General features: G+C 40.0%; 1 protein-coding gene across 23 annotated transcripts in view; it reads right to left on the bottom strand.

The window, feature by feature from the left end:
• CCDC88A (coiled-coil domain containing 88A) overlaps nucleotides 1–20581 on the bottom strand; it is a 76589-nt gene extending 56008 nt beyond the window's left edge. For 20 of the 23 annotated variants that reach the window (XM_074578586.1, XM_074578589.1, XM_074578587.1 and 17 more), the window contains exons 1-4: nucleotides 20412–20581; nucleotides 19488–19870; nucleotides 19269–19369; nucleotides 41–149 (exon numbers count right to left, since the gene is read on the bottom strand). In XM_074578586.1, the coding sequence (XP_074434687.1) occupies nucleotides 41–149; nucleotides 19269–19369; nucleotides 19488–19550 (273 nt within the window). In that variant the 5' untranslated portion in view covers nucleotides 19551–19870; nucleotides 20412–20581. Of the gene's footprint in view, nucleotides 1–40; nucleotides 150–19268; nucleotides 19370–19487; nucleotides 19871–20387 lie in introns of all 23 variants that reach the window. The other 3 variants (XM_074578582.1, XM_074578569.1, XM_074578583.1) reach the window with 3 other exon arrangements.
• Between the last annotated feature and the right edge of the window lie 2624 nt (nucleotides 20582–23205).

The raw sequence follows: 23205 nt of genomic DNA, 5'->3' as shown, positions 1-23205 counted from the left end.
ACATTCTAGGCAAAATATAATACACAAAATAATTACTGACCTGATAGTAAGTTTTTATTTGTTTCACCAAAATAGACAAATTTTGAATCCTTAATGATGCATCGTTGTTTACTTTTTTGTTTATCCTCTGATTAGCAGACTTTGGATTACTGCAAAACAAAACAAAAGAAAGAATAAATTAAACACACTGAACATTAATCTTTAAAGCTCTCTATACAGCAAATGATATAGTTAATGTACTAGCGTAACAACTTCTTGTCTTGGTTACCATGCCTTTTTTCCCCCCTCCGCAAGTAAATAAAGGAGTTGTGGAAGTGACTGCCAAAGGCAGAAAAAAGTAACTTGAAACATCTGTCTCTGATAGAGCTAGTCAGATTAGCACCCTTTTTGGCTATTAATGCAGTATACAATCAGAAGCACCCATCACAACCACCAGAGAACGAATACAAGAGGAAAGTTTTTGTGGCTCTGCACTTCTCCACAAGCAGCCCCATCCCTGACAGATACAGAAGGCAGAACACAGCTATAATGTAAGTATTCCAGCACACACTGCAGACATCGGGAATCATTCTTGCTGATGCAGACAATTACGAATAACGGAATTCAGACTGGCTACATTAACAAATGTCTATACACTGAAAAAGTATACGATGCTATTTTAATATCACGAGGGACAAAACCAGAATGCGAGTTTTAACTTTTAGAACAATGAAGAATATGAAATATATCATGCTAACACACACTAAATTATTTTAAAGTTATTTACAGGCAACTGAAATCTGTCAACAAAGGGATTATTAATCGGAGTTTTTGTCATGTACTCTCACATACTACCAGATTTTTCTTGGCTTCAGAGAGGAAATCAATCCCTTTTTCCTTCACAAACTAGAAAGGATCAGAGGAAATGCAGATGAGTCACCCTTTTTCAATACCTCATAACATACCAAGTTATTAACCACATACAAGGCAGTATGACAATCATTCATTGTGATTTTTCAAGGAAAACAATGCAGAACCAATGCAACTCCCCACAACACCCTGTAAAAGTCTGAGAGAATTCGTAAGAGATGGCTAATGCGAAGTTTCTTAACTTTTACACAGATACTTGATACAGCTGCACAATGCAACTTTTGATACTGAATTGTATTATTGTATTGTTTAATGATGTCATTGTCATATAAATGCACAGCTGGCTGGAATACTGCACTCAAACAAGAAACTACCAACTTCTTGCTGTCAAACTGGAGGTTCCTGCAAGGGGGTGTGTGCCTGCTGGTCTGGTTTTGTTCAACATTGTCGTTAATGATTTAGACAAGGGAATACAGAATACACTTACCAGAACTGCCATTGGCAAAAATTGGGAGGAATGGAAAAAAAAAAACAAAACACAAAAACAACAAAAAAAAACCTACCAAAAAAAAAAGCTACAAAGAACACTATGGCATTTGAGGATGATCCTGATAAAACACAAAAGTGGCGTGACAGCAGTATAACAGAATTCAGTAACAACAGGTACAGGCAAAGGATTATACTCAAGAATCAAATGCAGAAAGAGAGCAACTTGCTATAATACAAAAATGGCCTGAGTACAACCAAATACTAAGGAAGAAGAAATGCCATTGCCAAAAAAAAACCAAAACACCTCATTCTTCAATTTTTTAGTACAAGTGTTACAGTGTTATCTAAAAGAGCAGTGGTTATTCGATGCATGGTACAGATGATGTTTCAATCACTACAGAGGAACACCTCAGGGAAGGTCTGCGTTGGTACTTTTTCCACAGGTGAATCACCCGGGTTCTAAGCAGCGTGCAGAGGCTCGTCACAGGCCTTCCCTCAGTTTCTCGGGTGTCCGAGAGTACTGCCAGTGACACACAGGTACATCTGCCCCTGCAGAAGGGGACCTGCACATCCACCGCCGTGCACTGCGACAGAGCTCCTCAGCAGGAGAATGAACGGAGCAAGTCACAGGTCAGCATCAATTATCTTGGCAGGAAGATACACCCGGGACCTGCAACCTGAAAGCCAGATGCTACTGACGCTCACAAACTGAAGGCTGTGCATATAAATACAAGTCACTTAAACTTTAATTTGCCTTTTACAGCTTTCTTGGGGTTTAGCGTGTTATAATTTTAAAAATATATATTTATGTCTTTTCTTCATTTCATTGCTACCAGAACTTCCTGGTTTGTGAGCATGAATGGAAATAATGCAGAAAAATCCATGCTGCTGGGAAAGTCAAATTGTATATAAAATGCATCTCCAACACAATCATTTTTAAAAGAAAAGCAGTAAGCATAGCATCTTCCTTCTCATATATATGAATATAAATGTAGGAAAATGAGGACACTGGTTCTTACACTGGTAACTGCCTCATTCCTAAACGCTCATCACAATGTTTCTAAAAATACTATAAACAAGTACATTTTAGAATACATTAGCCAAAACTATGTGACTAAGATGTCACCTTGGGTTTATTAATTCAGTTAACCTGTAGCTGCAAAATGAACTAAATGGGCTAAAAATTATTATGCTTTGCAGATGTGCAGAACTGAACTCCTTTCCAAACTGAATTCATGCAAATTTGTTAAAATCAGAGGAGAAAATCCAGGATAAATCCTGCTGACCTGATGGCATACAGAGATCAGCTGAAGGCTCCTATTTCTACATCCATATCTCCAAAAGGCCGATTTGGGACCTTAATCTTCATCTTTAATCTTAATGACTGTCGGATTATCTCCAGGCTTTTTCATCATCTTCACCAGCATTTCTACTGCCATACATTTCAGATGAATCTCCCTTTAGAGCATCCAAAACAGAGGGCACTAGAGTTTCCTGGATGTCGTAATAGCTCTTATTTTAGTATCAACACAAAAATTAGTGTGCAACCACAAGAATTCAAAACACAAATGTCATAAAAGCTCAGGCTTACACTTTCTCATTTCAAAAGCTGTACTAGACACTTTAGACAGATCTTGTAAGAACAAAACCTTTAATGTTTGCGTGGCACTGTGCCTTCATAAAGGTATGCAAACATAAATCTTTAGACACTTTTAAAGACAAAAAAATCATTACTATCCCAATGCAACAAAGGGGAAACTAACGCAAATGAAAAATTCCTGAACAGCAGCAGAAACAGTCATGACCCAAGATACCCATGTGGAGGAGGGAAAAGAATGAACAATTAGAGCCCAAGATTTCTTAGGACACGAATTCTTAATTTCACATCTTTGTCATCACTGCCATCTTCATGTTTTGCAGGACAATATTTACTGCTGGGACCTGCATCCATCAAAGATGCAACACGTGAGCTTCCTGTTTTATTGTTTAAATTACATGAAAATAATCTTTTGAAATCAGAAGTCACAACACCTGGACAAGATCAGGAACTGCAGGGTGTCATTATACCGGTACCTGGACTTTGCTCCTGAATTCCAGCATTTCTCCTCACAGTACAAAAATAAATAATTCACATCTCTCAAATGATGCACTAACAGATACTAATTGAGCACTTTTAGAAGACTTTAGCAGACATTTTGTCAACAGTACTACAGCAAATCATTCTTACGTTCCATCTTCTCCTTCTTAATCCTTAGAAATCCAACACTGTGTGGATCCACTCTGACAAATTATGCATTAACAAAGATAATCAGAAATTCTGTGGTATTAGTCTTGCGTCAAATTTAATGTTGATATGTAACAAAGATTTTATTAATTGTTACCTTACACTACTGTTGAAAGTAAAGTAGCATTCCTTTATTTCCACCAATTCACCCCATGTATCCCTCTTCCCCATATATATATATATTTATTTATTTATTTACTTCTAATGTGGTGTATATCTTCATCTGTCAAGACCAACTCAATGGCTGACACACATTCCTTACATTTTCTGGGAATTCCAGGCTTCTTTTTTGATAAAAAAAGTTACACTGTTTTGAGTCAAAATGATTCATTCCTGTATCTTAAAACAGAAGGCATTGAACTTTTTTTGGCATGAATTGCAGGAAACAGTTCACTGAGATTGTGAATTTTGTTGGGAAAACTTGGGCCACAGATGTGCTCTGGAACTGTATCTTTACCGGTTGAAAAAAATTCACAGTCCAGTTATATGATCCTCTGCTAGGGCAGGCTATCAACAATTAAGAGATTATGGCCACAGGCCCAACAGAAACCTAAAACCCAAAGTTCTCTTACCATTTTTCTGCAGAACTTTCAAACAGATTACAGTAACAAGAAGTTTAACTCCTTGCTCTTTACGATTGATAGAATTAAGTTACTTAAATATCATTATTAATGCAACTAATCTCTACAAATAATTTTTACTGTAATTAAACATGTAGCCTCAATAACCCATTACAGCTAGTAGGAAGCTGTATTTCTTTGATTTTGTCACTTTTTTGTAAAGATTGTTGTATTGGGTCATTATTCTTCAAACAAAGGAGGTAAATTGTCTTTGATGCTCTCAATCAACACACGTTAGCGATGACTAGAATGACTTTTACTAGGAAAAAAATTGTGTGTAACTCTTCTGGGAGTTAAATCCTGCTCTCAATACCTTCCAGTGCAAATGGGACTTTATCTCTGTACTACAGTAATTTAAATCTTTCTAACTACATTATGTCATTATATGATTATACTTTATAAACACAGAATATTAATAGGCTACCTATTAGAGTGACTCACATGTTCAAACTTAAACATTTAAATTGGAGGCCACTTGGTAGAAGAATCCTTGAGGCTTTGTGTTTACCAGTGTTCCTTAATGTTCAGTCACTGATTTCTAGCTTTCAGATTATATTTGAACTGTCAGATTTGACCTGCAAAGTATATTGAACAGCCAGGAAAAGGTTTGACAGATCCCTTCTCGCACAACACACTGTTACCACTATTACTCCTTCAGCAGGAGATTCGTTATTTTAAAAAATAAACCCACCTTCATTCCCAATGCTGATAACCAGGCCTCATTCTCTCAAAGCCACCAACTTTAAAGCTCAGTAGTCCCCTTAATCCACAAAACACCGTTTTAAATACTCTTTATTTAGTCACTATAGTCCATCTTCTCAGAAAGGTAGTTTAAGTATTGATGTCTAACTCATTCCTCTTAAAGAGGAAATAACGTAACACGATGTTAGCTACACATTTTCCATTATATGTTGTTCGTATAACTATATTTCGTCAGACTGGTCAAAGTCAGGAACAGGCAAACTAATTTTCTTATCAAGCATTTGAAATAACTAACACCAAAAACTACTGACATATAATGTGCAAATGTTCTTCATACAGAAAAATAAAATTCTAAAAATAAATCTCCAAAAAGTGTATTGCTTTCAAGAGCATACATCTTTAAATTGGCTTACTTTTTTTTTGGCAACTAATTTATTACAGATTTTAATAAACTACTTGTATCAATATGTTGAATTGTTTCATTTTTATGGCCAAGAAAATTTTTATAATAATTACATTTTTATTAATACTAAACAATTCTGCTTATTAGAACACATTTGGTCCAATACCATGAGAATAAACTAGTACATGCTGCTGGGAATACAACGAGATGCCAACAAAGTAATTTTGAAAATAAAACTGTTCTAAAATAGACCTTTGTAAAAGAGAGCTTTAAAAAACAGCCTTTTAAAAACAAGATTCTAGTGGTTACTGTGCTAGTTACACTATAAACATTTTCAGAGGCAAGACATGCTCTGAAGTCTGAATTGTGCCTTTTATTAGGTGGAGGTACTGAACTGCTTCAGTGGCAAATAGCCTAGCAAAATAGGGCAAATCTGTCTAGAAGTCAATGGGAAGCAGAGCAGTAAAAGACACCCTTAAGCAATTTTACATTTAAGAGCAACCTACTTACGACAAGATACATTAATTTCAATAGCAATAAAAACAGACAAGAACATCTATCCCAATAATGCATTAGTTTAAAACTACTGATTAGAGAGAACTTCAGTGATTTTGAAATACTACCATTGTCATGAATTGCAGATTGAGACCTCATATAATCAGGGATTATGTGTCTTTAATTTTTCATTGACCAAAATCTATCAGAAATGGGAATGTGATAGCTTAATGGCTTCATGCTTAAATCTATGCAGACTGCAAACCAGTTGTGTCCTCTCTTGCCATCTGTTCCTTGATGGTACTTAATGATTAAGTCTAGTATTATAATGTACCCTAATTTTAAATATATCATTCTTTGAATGTATTTGTTACGTACAGTGAAATGCTGAAACAAGCACTTTGGAAAAAATTCTACACAAGTGTACATCTCAAAGGGTAATAAATATTGACTGTTATTCTGCCTGTTTTAGCTTACAGTATTCACTTTTACACATAAATGTTGCTTGTCTAATGAAGTTATATTTTTTGCAAAATCCCTTTAATCGGAATACTGAAGCTCACTCTTGCTCCCTGCCAAATATTTCAATAATTACAGATAATATAATTTTTTGATACATTTCAAATAATAAAGCAGCATTTCCATTATTTACCATTAGCAAGAAAATAATAAACACATACAAAATGTGTTCTACAAAGAAATTTAATACAGTGTCCTTTTACTGTGAAAGTTAAAGTAAAATCACGGCCTTCACTGGAGAATAACTGATCATCTCAAATTTGCTTTAAAAATTTGAAGCAACACCAGATAAAGCAGTACATTGAGGCAATGCAGTTATCAGAAGCACCTCTGCATATGGGACAAAAGGATTATTGGCCTTCACCACTGTACTGTTTGATCAGTTTTGGACCATCACAGAACAGTCAGAGTTGGAAAGGACCTCAAAGACCATCCAGTTCCAACCCCCCTGCCATGGGCAGGGACACCTCCCACCAGATCAGGTTACTCAAAGCTTCATCCAACCTGGCCTTGAACACCTCCAGGGATGGGGCAGCCACAGCTTCTCTGGGCAACCTATGTCAGTGACTCACCACCCTCACAGCAAAGAATTTCTTCCTAATACCTAATCTATATCATAGAATCTTCATGATTGGAAAGGACCTTTGAGATCATCAAGTCCAACCAAACAACCTACAATCTCTGCCACTAGAGCATGCCCTGAAGTGCCACATCTAGACGTTTCTTAAACACCTCTAGGGATGGTGACTCAACCACCTCCCTGGGCAGGCTGTTCCAGTGCTTGACCGCTCTTTCAGTAAAGTAATCCTTCCTAATATCTAATCTAAACCTCCCCTGCCGCAACTTCAGACCGTTTCCTCTGGTCCTGTCATTATTCACCTGGGAGAAGAGGCCAACACACACCTCTCTACACCCTCCTTTCAGGTAGTTGTAGAGGGCAATGAGGTCTCCCCTCAGCCTCCTCTTCTCCAAGCTAAACATGCCCAGCTCCCTCAGCCTCTCCTCATATGACCTGGTCTCCAGACCCCTCACCAGCCTGGTAGCTCTCCTCTGGACACGCTCCAGCACCTCAATGTCCCTCTCGTACAGCGGGGCCCAGAACTGAACACAGTACTTGAGGTGAGGCCTCACCAGTGCCGAGTACAGAGGCACGATCACTTCCCTGCTCCTGCTGGCCACGCTATTCCTGATACAAGCCAGAATGCTGTTGGCCCTCTTGGCCACCTGGGCACACTGCTGGCTCACGTTAAGCTGGCCGTCCACCAGCACGCCCAGGTCCTTTTCTGCCGGGCAGCTTTCCAGCCACTCTGCCCCAAGCCTGTAGCGTTGCTTGGGGTTGTTGTGACCAAAATGCAGGACCCGGCACTTGGCCTTATTAAACCTCATACAGTTGGCCTTGGCCCATCAATCCAGCCTGTCCAGGTCCCTCTGTAGAGCCTTCCTACCCTCCAGCAGATCAACACTCCCACCTAGTTTGGTGTTGTCTGCAAACTTACTGAGGGTGCACCCAATCCCCTCATCTAGATCATTGATAAAGATATTAAACAAAACCAGCCCCAAAACTGACCCCTGAGGGACACCACTGGTGACCGGCCGCCAAGAGGATTTCACCCCATTAATCCCAACTCTCTGGGCACAGCCATCCAGCCAGTTTTTAACGCAGCAAAGAGTACACTTGTCTATGCCGTGATTCGCCAGCTTCTCCAGGAGAATGCTGCGGGGGACGGTGTCAAAGGCCTTACCAAAGTCCAGACAGACAACATCCACAGCCTTACCCGCATCCAGAAGGTGGGTCACATGGTCATAGAAAGAGATCAGGTTGGTTAAGCAGGACCTCCCTTTCCTAAACCCGTGCTGGCTGGCCCTGATCCCTTGGCTGCCCTGCACTTCCCTCTTTTAGAATCATAGAATCATCTAGGTGGGAAGAGACCTGTAAGGTCATTGAGTGCAACCATTAACCTAACACTGACAAAACCACCACTAAGCCATGTCCCTCAGCACCATGTCTACCCGTCTTTTATAAATACCTCCAGGGATGGCAACTCAACTCCTTCCCTGGGCAGCCTGTTCCAATGCTTGACAATCCTTTTGGTATAGAAATTTTTCCTAATACCCATCCTAAACCTCCACTGGTGCAACTTGAGGCCGTCTCCTCTTGTCCTATCGCCTGTTCCTTGGGAGAAGAGACCAACCCCCCCTGGCTATCCCCTCCTTTCAGGGAGTTCTAGAGAGCGAGAAGGTCTCCCCTCAGCCCCCTTTTCTCCAGGCTGAACACTCCCAGCTCCCTCAGCCGCTCCTCACCAGACTTGTGCTCCAGACCCCTCACCAGCTCTGTTGCCCCTCTCTGGACACGCTCCAGCCCCTCAATGTCCCTCCTGTAGTGAGGGGCCCAAAACTGGACACAGCACTCAAGGTGGGGCCTCACCAGTGCCCAGTAGAGGGGGACAATCACTGCCCTGGTCGTCCTGGCCACACTAGTGCTGACACAGGCTAGGATGCTGTTGGCCTTCTTGGCCACCTGGGCACACTGCTTGCTCATATTCAGCTGGCTGTCAACCAGCACCCCCAGGTCCTTTTCTGACAGGCAGCTTTCCAGCCACTCTTCCCCAAGCCTGTAGCTCTGCATGGAGTCATTACCCCTCACCCTATCGCTCCACTCCCTGATTAAGAGTCCGTCCCCATCTTTCCTGTAGGGCCCTTTAGATACTGGAAGGCCACAATAAGGTCTCCCTGGAGCCTTCTCTTCTCCAGGCTGAACAACCCCAGCTCTCTCAGCCCTGTCTCCATAGGAGAGGTGCTCCAGCCCCTGCAGCATCATTGGACCCACTCCAACAGGTCCATGTCTCTCCTGTGCTCAGGGCCGCAGAGCTGGACACGGCACCCCAGATTGGGTCTCACCAGCATGGAGCAGAGGCGCAGAATCCTGACCCTCGCCCTGCTGGCCACACTGCTTTAGATGCGTTGGCTTTCTGGGCTGTGAGCACATATTGCCAGCTTACGTTTCCCTCAATAGTAATAAGGAAGATGCATGCAGGTGAGCAAGACATAGGAGAAAATACAAGAGGAAATAAAACAGTTCACCTGTCACTTACTAAGCACAAACTTGCAACACTGAATTAACAGCGCCAAAAAATCTCTAACTTCCAAACTTACAGAGAAACAGCTGCCTTTATCATCACACAGTATGAAACAGCTTTACTACTATCGTTCAACTTGACTATCAGATGTACTCTTTTCCTATCATACTAAAAGGTACTATGTCAAAAAAAAAAAAAGAAAACCAGCTTTCCACCAGAGACTGAAAACAGTGAATCACTGCTCATCACACCGAGTAACTTGGGTGAGCTCCCTGCAACAATGAATGAGAACACGGAGCCGCCTCTGCTCTGCAGCTAGCGAAACGTAAGATGGTTTCCACCAAATTGAAAAGTTTCACTGATGGAAAGGAAAACCTATAGGATTCAGAGCATCACAGAACACTTAACGCTGTCACACAAAATAAACACTCCTGGGCATTAAATAATTGAGAATTCCTGGAAGAAAAAACTTCACAAACAAAACTTTTTTTGAGCACACAGACGGGAACCAGAAGTCTGACAAGTATACTTTACTACTTCAACAAATCTAAATATCTTACGAGGGTCTTCTTGTTTGGGTTTTTTTTGTGTGTTTGGTTGCTTGGGTTTGTTTTGAGGTGTTTTTCTAATTGCAAAAGGCCCAGTAGCAAATATTGTTTGAAAAGGCAGAATTATACTGCTGTAGTACTTGCACTATACTGCTTTCCAAGTTAAACTAAAACAAAAAGGCAGCACAGGATGCAAGAGCATACAGTCTACAAACAACATGCAGAAAAGATGACAGACATACCACAGAAACAAAGTACTGAGGATAATGAATACTGAAGTTTTGCTTTCTACTTTAAGCACTGTGTGTTATTTTCCCTCTCAGAGTCGATGTTTACTTCTCAAATGAGTTTAAATTTTAAGATGTATTCAGTCCAATACTAATTAACAGAGTAACTGAAAACTATTTGACTTCATGATTAACACCTCAATGTAACTGACCATTAAAACACTGCAAACGTTTACACGCACAATAATCCTGTGACAACAGTAAGATTAGCTTTATGTAAGTAAGCACTCACAGATCTGGATCACAAGATGCAGCATGACTTGATACCAAACATCAGAGGACATTAAAGTGAGAAAATGTTTTTACACTCTACCATGGAAAGAACATTCTGCAAACATACAGAGTCATTCGGAAGAAACATCAGAAACAGTTATAAAAAAAGCAGAATAGGGCCAGAAAAGCTATCAGATAGGAAGCAGCATGCAGTACAGAAAAGGAGCAAATAAACACTTACTGCCCTTAGCAGATGACATTTGTGGAGCTAACATGCTTTCTAAGATATTTAAAATATTAATATAAGTGAAAATAACTTAAGTAAGATTTAAAAATCAATGCACATTTATGCAGTCTTATTTAAGCTTTAAAAAAAACCAACTCTTAAGAGATTATTAAGTTTGTATATACAACTATTTCTCTTCTACCCTAACCAACTTCCAACACCACAGCAGTACGTACTTTGTTTTATTTGATACTCATAACACCACAAAAATTTCTCCTTTGGAAGACTCGGAAAAAACGCTCACTCATTTTATTCTTTACTTTGAACTTCCATGAGTCTATAAATTCTTTAAAATAATTAGTTAGTACTTCAGATTCAAAATAGCCTGACCATAGGTAAACATCTCCGCACACTGAGTATTAAAAAATGCAGGAAATACTGATGTGAGATCAGCCTAGTGAGGTGACACCAAAGTTACCTGAACATTGCAGCTTCAGTGACTAGAAAGATCTTACGTTGTAAAAATAGTGCCACATAGATTTCCATTTAGTACTTTTGGTTAGAACACTATGACTCTAGAATTTCCCTTTCTCATGAAGTACAATAAACCTTCTATAAGTAATTTAATAACAATAAAATATACATCTTCATCTTTTTCCGTACCAATTTTTAGACTTCCAAGTTACAGATCTGAGCCCTGTCTACAGATTATTTCACGGAATGAGACAAATTCAAATGCAAGGCTCCTGGATATAAGGGGATTGCCAAAGAAAATAAGTTTCATTTCTTGTAAAAATTTTATCCACGTGAGCAGCTTCATTGCTTCAGCACACTAACTGAAACGTATTGCAAATTTATGCACATCAGTACATGTACAACCCCCTACTGATTTAGATATAAATAGAGCAGTACATGAAGGACCTTACCTCTGCTAACTACCCAAAGCTACAAGATAAGCATACACATAAGGGCCTGTAAAAGAGGTGCATTTTTTTCATCTCAAAACATTAATATTAATATCCTTCCTAAGATGCAAAACAGCACTTTGTAAGTATGACATTTGTCTACATTCTATCACACATCAACTAGTATCTGCATGTTATTTTTGTCTGGCATACACAATACTCTATACAGCAAGTATATCCCAAGCTACCAGGAAATTACACCAGGCATCTTTGCCCAAGGGCTTATTTAAGAAAAACAAAGATACCACACACACAAAACTAGAGCAAATATTTCCCCGCAGCTTCAAATAAGATCAAATTCTGTAATAAACCTAAGTGGACTCCATCTCTATCACTATAGAAAAGGAAGGAAGTTTTTAAGTATATCTAAATTTGCAACACAGATACAAAGATTCACTCAACAGACAGGAATATAAGTGCAAGCCGCTTACAAATTCTTCCCTTACTATTTCCCAATCCAAAAATACAATATAAGATAATTTTTGCTTTTTTCCTCAGAGTGAGCCAATGGGTAAGCACACCATCCGAGTTTGGGTCAAGAGTAGCCCTGCTTCGATTCAATGCCTTAACACCAATTAGTCCAATGAAACAAAGGGGGAGCATTTTGTAAATACTGCTCAATAATAACAACTGCCTAAGAGGCCACTTCTCTTTGGAGCATCTTAAGGCATAAACATAAATACCAGACTCTAAAACAAAGCAAACAAAGAAACAGAGACTGCCACACAGTTATTACCAAATAATCTCTGACCACTGAAGTAATGTGCTCGAACAAAGCAGCATTTCAAAAAAATGTCTTGATCCTTAAATAATTACTACATAGGGAAAAGTGCTACCATACAAAAGACAAGGCAGGCAACAAATTGGTATTTAGAGAAAAAGGAGGAGGAACCAAAAATAAGAGGAACATATGAAAGAACACAAAGCTAAAAAGCCCCTTCTTAAGAGAAGAAACAAATGAGGAAAATCTAGAAGTAAGCCTCTCAAATTTAGCACAGGATTAAGATGTACTTGACTTAGCAACCAATTTGTCAATTAACTAGATTAGTTTTTGAAAGAAAGATGAGAGCACGGCAACACTTTGCAAAGGTTTGTGGTATAGAGATCCCCAAACTACCCATAGAATCTGAAGAAATACAGTGAAAGTATAAAGTTTTGCCAGTGAAAGACACAAGCTGATCAGCCCAGGTAAGATATTTGTAGCTAACCTAAATCTCTGGAATTTACTGCCTCTATACTATGAGCAATTATGGCAGCATTGTAGGGTGGCTCAATGCATCTCAGCTACCTGGGCAAACTGACTTTTCTGGTATAACAATTAGAGCAAAACAGTTGTGTATTGTCTTTCCTTACAACACAGGGAATATTACATTCAGCCATGACTGGAACTGGAAAGCTCACCCAACCGCACAACGTTGGTTGCTGCTAAGGGCAAATGATGCCTAGATGAGCTACATGACCACCATCCCTGAACCACTGAAGCACACAGCACGGCCACTAGTGCAAGTCCGGGATATGTCTTCCTCTGGCTCAAAGTGACACTCATGGCATCCCCACACAGTCCTCTGACTTCAGCTGAAGCTGCCTTGTGTAAGGGCAGCTCTATGCACTAGTGCTGCACTGTGGCTCTATCTCCTCCATTACCTCTCTCAGGCACCTCCGCTCTGCAGTCTTCAGTGTCACATACACGTGTCTCTACATATAAAACACTCTTAACTGAGATATGTCATAGAAGGAGACAGTTTGTCAGTACACTCTTACTTACCTTTCTTGATAATGAAACACAGAATATATGCCAGGAAAGCTATTTGTAAGTCTATTTCATTATTTTCACGGAGTGCTTTGAAACAGCATGTAGAATCAGAGTGAAATGCAAAATACTCTGAAAATAAAACTGCAAAGCTGTAGTGAATATCAGTTGTTTCCTTGCCAGAATATTTTCAATGCTGAAACGAGTTATTTTGATTTTAGACCTTTCAACTAGGATTGCTATCTATGGAACAGGTAGGTAGACTCAGTAGAGCACCTCTGTATGTATTAAGAAATGTTTTCTAACTCAGCCTTTAAGTCCCTGGCCCCAGCTACTAGCCCAGACGAAGGGTGGGGTAAGTAGTACAATACCAAAATAATGAGCCAGTCAAAGGAAGATACTGCAGATAGCACATGAAGAAGGAGGCAAAGAAGTGGATGTATATATGCAGAGAAAGATTAGATTATTTACTTCCTATCTTCAAAATACTGCAAGAAACAAGAGTGAACCACAGAATAGTTTACTGCATGGAAATAAATCAGAGTAGACAGGATGAAGGAAAGCGGATATCAACTGTAGAAAAGGGTACAAAGCACAAACAAACCCTAGTAAAACAGAGACATGAGTGAAGATCAAACATTTTAGACATTCCATGTCCAAGCCAGGCTTTTTTTTCCCTTTAGCTATCAAAAACCCAAGCACCTCAGAAATACAGGTATCAGCCTACGTCCACCTCATTTGCCCAATTCAAGGCCCATGGCAGGCAGATGTTCAAGCCTAAAATTAATCATCATTACACTATAAGAACTATCTTTTCCTTTTTTGTAATCAAAAGGTTTTTATTCCAACAATCTTGATCATGGTGCACATTCTGCCAGACCATTTATTAAAGAATTTGCTTCTTTACAAAAAACTGGGTGTTATAAATTCAGCTTTCCTTATGAAAAATCTATGCCCTACTACTGCAGAATCACTCTTAAGAGCAACAACTCTCAGAAACTACTATAGTATCTACCTTGCATCTGTAGAAGCCTGAGAGAGCATGTCTGAAAAGTGTGAATCAAACCCATTCACGTCAAGAAAGTGAGAAAGGTGCACACTCCATAACATTTGCCTTTTTTCTAAAATACGTGCTCATATTTTCACTGCCAAACTCACCGATTTAATTTTCCCCAAAATTTTTTCCATTTCCCTTCCCAGCCAGAAACTGGCTGAAGCTGCCTCTTGCTATTTGGTCTTCTTCACAAGAAAGAGTTAAAATTGGATTGGAGTGTGTGTTCCTGCACTCTTTCACAGAGCCAGGCAGCTGGCTCAAGCACTAGAGATGGAGTCCAGTTTTCAGGGAAAGATATAGTCAAGCCAGAAGTATGGGCTGGCAAGCTCCACTGTTTGGAAAAAAAGCGCACAACTACCAACTAAGAGCTCAGAAAAGGAGTCAATGAAGCAGTCTACACATTCTAGGCACACACCACCAGAGCGGTGGAAGAAAACAGTCAGCCAGTCCACCTGGAAAATTCTACTGGCACGAAAGTCCTGCATGTGAATCCCATCAGCAAAAACAGTTGGAGAACAGCAAAAGGGAGAAAATCCAGCACAACAGTAAAATACTTCATCCTTTGAAGTAGTTTTCAGCATTTCTAGATGCAACAACTGATATGGATAGTATCGATTAATATATTCAATTAAGGCAAAAGTTATGAATGCAACACCATGATGAAAGGAGGCAGGTTCTCCAGATGGTGGAATAAATGAACTCAGCTTCAGAGTTTGGTTCTATAAATTACCGATTCTGCATACAGTATTTGTCCACTAGTTCCTTTTAAACAGATCGATTTCCACAAATACAAAGCACAGTAAAATAAAGCAATTAAAACTAAAATACAGTTTCAAGTCTTTGTTACTTGACCAAATATTAATGGTGGTGGCTAAATGTAATGAAAGTCCCAATCTTGTAATTACTTGCAGCTGTCTATTTTTATTCAAAGGAACTAGTAAAGACTCCTGTCAGTTTGGAAACTACAGTTCGTACTACAAGACTTTCAGCATTTCTTACACATTCCTATCAGAATTCAATTAACAAACACCACAGAACAAGACCTATCAGAAATTAAAATAAAAACAGTCAGAAAATGAGTGTTTCTATAAGAATACTTTGAACTTTCTGGATCCAAAAAGTATACAAACAGTACAACACTAAGACTAAAAAAAAAAAATAAAAATGAATGAGGTGTTGTTAGTTAGGTTCTGGAAAAATACCTCTAGGAAAACTAAGTATTATTTATTATTTTACTGTAATTGCATTTAGACGTGCTACAGGTGACTAATCTGCTGAATTATACTGTTTCATTTATTTTAGTAGCATACACAACATATTTTACTCAAGTATATGAGCACTTCATAATGTCAGAAGTATTACGTTATAGAGGTATAGCAAAGGTATGAACTATTCTTGGTATGTTCCTCCACTTCCCTGCCACAGCAGAACTACTGCGGCAATCTCTTGCATTCTGATTTATTTCCAAGAAGCATGACCCCTTTCTTGTATCAAAGAACACAAAGATAAAGGCTCAGATTTAGAAAGACAGATGGTTTTCTATCCAGAGCTATCAGATACTGACTGATCCCAGCAGAAGGCAGGTAACCGAATACTTTTGAAGAACTGGACCTAAATTTAAACAGGATATAAGAGACATTCTCTCAAGTTAGAAGCTAGTATAACAACACTGGAACTCTCCTTAATTAAAAATAAAATTTAAAAAAAAAAAAAAAAAAGAAGATGATTGGCCTGGATTGGCCTGTAGCACCTCCAGCAAAGGAAGAGATGTAACTTGACACTGAATGGAATCTGTGTAATTTTCACATGTACTAAAACATCAAAAAAGTCAAAAGCAAAAGACGTACAAGGAATGTAATGAATTAGCGTCTCTCACGTATGAGGTACAAATAAACTCAATGCTGATAAAACCCAACCATCTCGGTACCGTTATCCTGCAACTATTCCAATGCTGACATCTATTTCCTCTGTTTGAATCATGACAATTGTTGAAAATAAATTTGGTCTAGACAAGCACAAGGAGGAACAAATGTATTAACAAACTCTCGCTTGTCACTGATGCAGGGCAGGATTAACTCTTTTTTAACTGAACAAAAAACCTCTAAGTAACAAAGCCACTTTTTTGATTGTCTAACTGTTTACAAACCATGCCTAATCCAATATTAACACTCACTTTTATGGTCACGGCATTTGTTTTTTCAACATTTGGCTACAATAAAGTAAGTATTAAAGTATACATAAAGCAGGAACACAGCACCTCTAACAGCCTCCACTCGTTCATGCTTTTAACACCCCTTAAAGTATCTAATGCTGCAATGGCCTTCCAAGCATAGAAACTAACCTACAATACCACCACATCACAAAGTCCTCGGCTGACATGGACACACTGGCTGTATTCTCACACTAAAGCATTAACAGCCTCAAATAACTCAGAACTAGAGTAAAAAGCAAGCACCATATAACACAAATCATGTAAAAAAAAAAAAAAACACAACCAACAAACCAACAACTAGTGGTGCTACAAATGGCACTCCTGGTGACTTCCGCAAGAACAACATTTGTCTATAGCTTCTAAGAGTGACAGAGTGCCTTAGCTCCCAACCACAGATCTCCAGTTCCCAAGTGAAGTAAGGCATTGAGAGCTTTAAAAAAAAAAAAAAAAAAAAAATTTTGCTTTTGAAGCCATGTGATACAAATTTTTCGTATGGTAGTTAAGACAGAAAGGAAAAAAGAGAAATACTAATAAAATGGAAATTACTGAAAACAAGTAATATTGATGATTAGTTGGAGCTGCATCTTTTAAATATTTCTGCAAATGAAGACAGAGATTTAATAGGTGGATATTCAAAGCGAACAGGACTAGAAATTAACACAGATTTCTACAGTGACTTCATCAGAGACAGAATCTCCGCAAAACATGAAACATTTTTTCCTCTTTCAATCCTGGCAAAAAACCCAAAACAAATAAAACCGCTCCAAAATCAGAACACAGTTCTGGAAACGTCAGTTCTAAGCAATAATCAATCGTAACACATTTCAGTCCCCCAAAAATGTTATTTTAAATAAGATACACGTTCCAGTGTAGTTACATATTTGTAATATGAACGTTATTTGTACACCAGTCCTCCTACACGCACCTCTAGTTTAAGGCAGTTTTTAATTGTTCTGACTACCAATTTTATTTTAAATTTACATCTCCCACGTGTATTTTTTATACATGCACACACAACTCCTCGAAATCACTCCTCCTGCAGTAATCACGGTATGGGGTCAAAGATGCACATGCAAAGACAAAGCCAAATTCTACACACAGTGCCTTAACCATGAGAATGTTCCCTCCCTGCAGCTTTCCATTTCAACACACATGTATCCCACATAATGTATCGGATATCAAATTATATGGTTAATGTTCCAAAAACTTGCTGAGAAAGTTTAATTTCAAGATTATACTCTTCAAAATCACCTTGTTCCAGGTTCAGTACTAAATATGCCTTCCAGCTGTCAAATATTTTTACCAAGTAGAAGCTCTACATTTTAAATGCGTGGCCATAATTGACAAGCTACTTAATTTATATGTAATCCAAGTGAAAAATAAATAAATTGTAAAATAAAAATAGTATGCTTTGGTGAATGCATCACTTAAAACTCTTATTAAAATATGCCAGAAATACACTCAAGATTTTTTTTAAAAAAATTCAGTTCCATTAAGTTTTCCATGTTTCTCAATATTACAGAAGTAAATACTAGGAATTCACAGAAGTAGGCAACAAAGAAAATACTGGTTTCAAAAGGATATGAATTCAACTTAAATGCCAACATTAAAAACTTTTGAAGTACTAAATATGACTAAAAGCTATAAACAGAGTAAAAGGATGCCCACCACTGAGCACTGTTCCTAAGGAACAGCTGTCATCACAAGCTGCTCACACACTGATGTGTCTATCCAGCCATCCACAAGCCTACACTTTTTCATACCTATACAAACAAAAGACATATTTCTCCCTGAAGACTTAGAATATCGGGAAAAAAAGGGATGAAGAATTTTTTTCCCCTAGTGACAAAAGTGTTACTCTCTAGCATTACAACAGTGGGCAACATTCCAGTCAAAACTATGATTAACAAAAAGACACTGTAATTATAAAGAAATTTTTCTAACAATCAGAGTTTTCAATAAACAATTTATAAAACCATGTAAAAGTGTTTCTTCTGTGGTTCACAGCCAGAAAGAATTCTATGTCTCAACTGAAATACCAGCTTTGCTGCACAACTGCTACCTACTCTGATTTGGAACTGTGAAAGATAAAGTGGAAGGAGTTAAAGGACGGTCCATTTGCTCAGTCAACAACATTATGTGACTTGAATACGATCCTTAAATTGTATGCCATATGAATTAAGATATGTATTAGAATCTTATTAGCTAAGCAAATTCAAAATTTTGTTTATGAGCATGACTTACAGTAGAATGAACCTTTACGCTTCTCAGTGGAAATCCAGGAAGCTACTTACAGTCATCCCATTTTCCAGTAAGTTCTATATATCATGATTCAGCCTGTATTACACTATACATCCTGCAAATACATCACTCAGACATTAAACTGTAAAGAGTATCTGCTATGTTCCGAAGCCTCCTCTTAACTGACCACATGACTACTTCAAGTATAAAAGAAAGAAATTTGCCAAGGTCAATGTGGAGGGGGAAAAAAGACCTTTCATAAGAAAGCCAAATGTTCAAGAGAACTGAGACAACAGCAAAAAATAAACGCAAGGCACAACTTGCACACACTTACATTTGCAGCATGACTTCGTTCAGAAACACGCCGTCCACTAGCGCCACATATTCTTCCAGGTTGGTCCCATTTCCTCCAGCTAACGGTCCAAATGTCTTAACCTAAAACATAATCATCACCGTCGTGACACTAACTCCACCTCATTCTCTGCAGCAAGGCATTTATCTTCAAACAATGAGCAAATAAATGAATAATGTGTGAGGAAAAATGAATGCTTACCCAGGTGACAAGAGGGCTAGACATGAACTGCTCCAGAAGGGGTGTGAATATTTCGTTCTCCATTTTACAAAAAAATGGTTAACATCAATGTAGCTCCTCTGATGCAAAAAATATGAGAAGTCCTTCACTGCAGCAACTCTCTGAAACGCTCCAAGGATTTAGTCGGAGTAAGTGAACCCCATTTTTACCAAGCAATGCAACAGCAACAAAAAAGTCAGTGTACTGGCAACTGGGATTTATCTTCCTCTCTCAAGAAAAAATGCATTTGAACGTCCATCTACGCATATTTCAGCCTTTCCATTGATGCCTCTCCCTTCCTACATACCGCAGGGGTGGAAGGAAGGAAGGAGAGAAAAGAGGGAGGCTGCCTAGCTACTGGGATTCTGCATCAGACAAAAAAAAAAAAAAAAGAGAGAGAAAGGAAGGAAAAATCTGCTTCAGCAGCGGCAGCTCCTCGGCAAGGAAGAAATTCCAGTAAAACTCCGCAAGCTCATCCTGCCCCTTCCCCACAAAAGCAAACCCGGAGGAGGGGGGGCAGACAGGGGCAGAGATCCCCCACCCCTCACCGCTGAGCCGCCCCCCCCCCGTCTGCTTCTGCATACAAGAGTCCCTCAGCCCCCCCCGCAACGGCCCGGGCAGCCCACTGAGGGGGAACCAGGGACGAGAGGTTATTTTAAACCAGTTCCCTTTTCTCACCCCTTCCCCTTTTCCACTGAACTACGAGGCGAGACGGGGACAGGACCAGCACACGCCGCCTGGCCCCGCAACCTCGCCCTTCCCCCGTCCCCTCCCCTCAGCTCGCCCCTCAGCTCCCTCCCCCCCCCGACCCCCTCCCCAGCTCTAACGCCCGGCTTCAGCCCTTCGCCCGGCCGCTGCGGCGGCACCAGCCCCGCTTCCTACCCCCCGCTCCCAAATAACGGCCACCTCGCATCAGCCAGCCCGGCCGCTCCGCATCACTCGCCCCCTCCCTCCTTCCCTCTCCGGCGGGCGGTTCCAGCGTATGGATCCCTCCGCCCCAGCTCAGTGCGCGCGGAAGCCGGCGATCCCTCCGCCAGCCCGGGCCCCTTCCTCCCCCCTCCCCCGCAGTTAGAAAGGGGCGGGGCCGGAGCGGGGAACCGCTGCAGGGCGCGCGCACGGGCGCTGCGGCGACGGCGGCGCGCGAGCCCTAACGGCCGTGGCGCGTGAGGGGGGCGGCTGAGGCAGGCGGGGGGCCGCGGCCCCGCAGCGCCGGGAGGAGGAGGAGCGGGGCGGGGGGCCTGGCACAGGGAGGTCTGCCCCCGGGGTGCGGTGTCGGGGAGGATGCTCTTGTATTCCCTCTTGGCAAAAAGGTGCCCCTGAGGGGAAAAAAAAAAATCTCCTGGTGGGGGAAGAAAGAGAGAGGGGGAAAAAGAAGGGCGGGGAAGAGGAGTCGGTGACGCCCTTGAAGGGAAAAATGGGGGATGAATCGCAGAATCCGCACCCCAGCCGCAGGCTGCTGCCTTTCAGGGGACGAGAGGTTTTCCTCCTGAGGAGGTGAAGTCCAGACACACCCACGGTGACACAAAATCCAGCTTTCTGGAGAGATGTAGCGGGAAGGGGGGCGACCTGGTTACAGAACAGCAGACGATGACAAGCAATTTGCTCGCCTGAGCTATTGTCCTTAAGCTATCTCTAGCCACTTGTGTTTTAAATCTCAAATACTGCATTAACATACGGGACCGTATCCGATTAATAGATTATGTAGTTTATTGACACAGCATTTTACGAAATCTCAAACTAAATCCAGGTTCTTCTACGTGTAGTATAAATTGCATTGCAGGAGCAGTACCTTTAGTTTTTACACACACAGTAAAAGAAAAAAAAAACAACGCACAAAACAGTACGGTAAAAGTGACTGAAATTAAGTCCTTTTGAAAAACATCACAGTAACAGCTAAACAGATTAGGTTTTGTAACCCACATACTGGATATAGTATTTGTCCTAATGGTCCGAGATTAGAAAAAAATGCCAGTCGTGACCTTTTCCCCCTATGTGAAACTGAAGACAATATCTAAGTAAAAGATTAGAAAAATAAATTATGGACCTTGAAATATTAGTATATAATTTGTATTCCAGTGATTTACTTTTTTTTTTAAACTAAGTTGCATAGTTAAATGACTTTGGTTTGAGTCTCACAATTATACGTTTTCAGCAAAAAAACAGTCTTTCCCTCCCAAACCAGATCTTTAGAGTGAGCTCACAGTCCTCCTGTGAAACAAAAGAAATAAAAAAGAGCAAGGGAAAAATCCGGAGATGTGGATACGAGTAAGAATCTGGTGATCCATGGGTGAAATAACTGCCAATAAACTACCAGCCCTTAAAGACAACTACAAAAGCATTTTTGTAAAAGCCTGACTAACCAACCGCTAAGCTCCCTGTATCTGGCAACACTATATAATATGCAATTGTGCATGCAGTACTATGGAACTTCCCTGGCTCATCAGTTTGTTTCTTGTGGGCTCTAATTAGGCAGTAATGACTGTAGCAGAAAGCAATTTCTAGGAAGTAGAGACTGTCTAGTAGAAGTTGATAGCCCATGTAGTAGTCACTTGTTAATAACACCAGCTGGCTCATGAGTTCCTGACAAATATTTTATACTGAGATTTTGTAACATTGAGATAAAGATTTGATTAACTGTTTTTAGATGTTTTTTACTTTCACCCGCACCATGTATGCATTCACAGCATTGCTGTTGGTCACTCTTCCTGCAGAAAGGCTATTGTATTTTAGATACATGATGCATAATACCTTTATGAAATTCATTGTGAGCTGTTTTTATCTCAAATGATTTACAGTTCCTTATTAGAGTTGGATATTAGTACAAGAGAAAATTTCAGAAAAGATATCCAGAAACAGTCATATGAGTTTGGGCTTGGGTTCCCTCTCCCACCCCCAGACCAGTGAAGAAACTATATAGTTTTTGTAGCTAACACGGATGTCAATCAGAACAAATTGCTGAAAGGGTAGCCATTTACAAGATAGTAATAGCTAGAAGAAATTGGACAAGCTAGAGATTGTGCAGTTGCCTTTAGCATTCATCCTGTAGGCACCGGCAGGATACCTACACCCAGTAGGGACATCGTTGGTACCTCCTGCTGTAGCCAGGCCTGGCCGGTTGTGGCTCTCCTGAACCAGCTCACTGAATCAACGGACCCAGAAGTAGAAAAGGCTCATAGCAAGTGGTTCCTTGTGGCTCAAAGCACGAGCTGACTGAAATCCTCCTCCCTCCCCTCCTTTGCCCCCATGGTGGAGCATCTGGATTCGCAGGTGTCTAGTGAGGTGCACACTTCAACCAGTACTACGTCCTCAGTTAGCAAACTAGCGGGCCACCTGAGATGGTAAGAACCCGTCTTTCCTCCTCCACTCATAATACCAGCACTGTACACCCTCCTAAAGGTCACACTCCTAGCTTTCAGATTTCATTAGCGTATATGCAGCTCTCCTAAATGGTATGATTCAGCTTGAAATTATATCTCTATCTTCTCCTTGGAAAGTAAAATACTGTATTTTAGCTATAATAGAACTGATAAGATAGTTCGAACATTTGTTTTACTTTGAAACAATAAAATGCGGAAACTTTATTACTAAACTTAAGTTTTAGTAGTTTTAACTATTCTAGGAATGCATATTCAGGATTATTTTGGAACTAAAATACTCTCCTTTTTATAATTTGAAAACTGCACAGAGAACAGTCCTGTTC

Source organism: Larus michahellis, chromosome 3 (assembly GCF_964199755.1).
Source record: "Larus michahellis chromosome 3, bLarMic1.1, whole genome shotgun sequence".
Taxonomy (NCBI): Eukaryota; Metazoa; Chordata; class Aves; order Charadriiformes; family Laridae; genus Larus; species Larus michahellis.
This window is presented reverse-complemented; position numbering and strand designations above follow the sequence as displayed.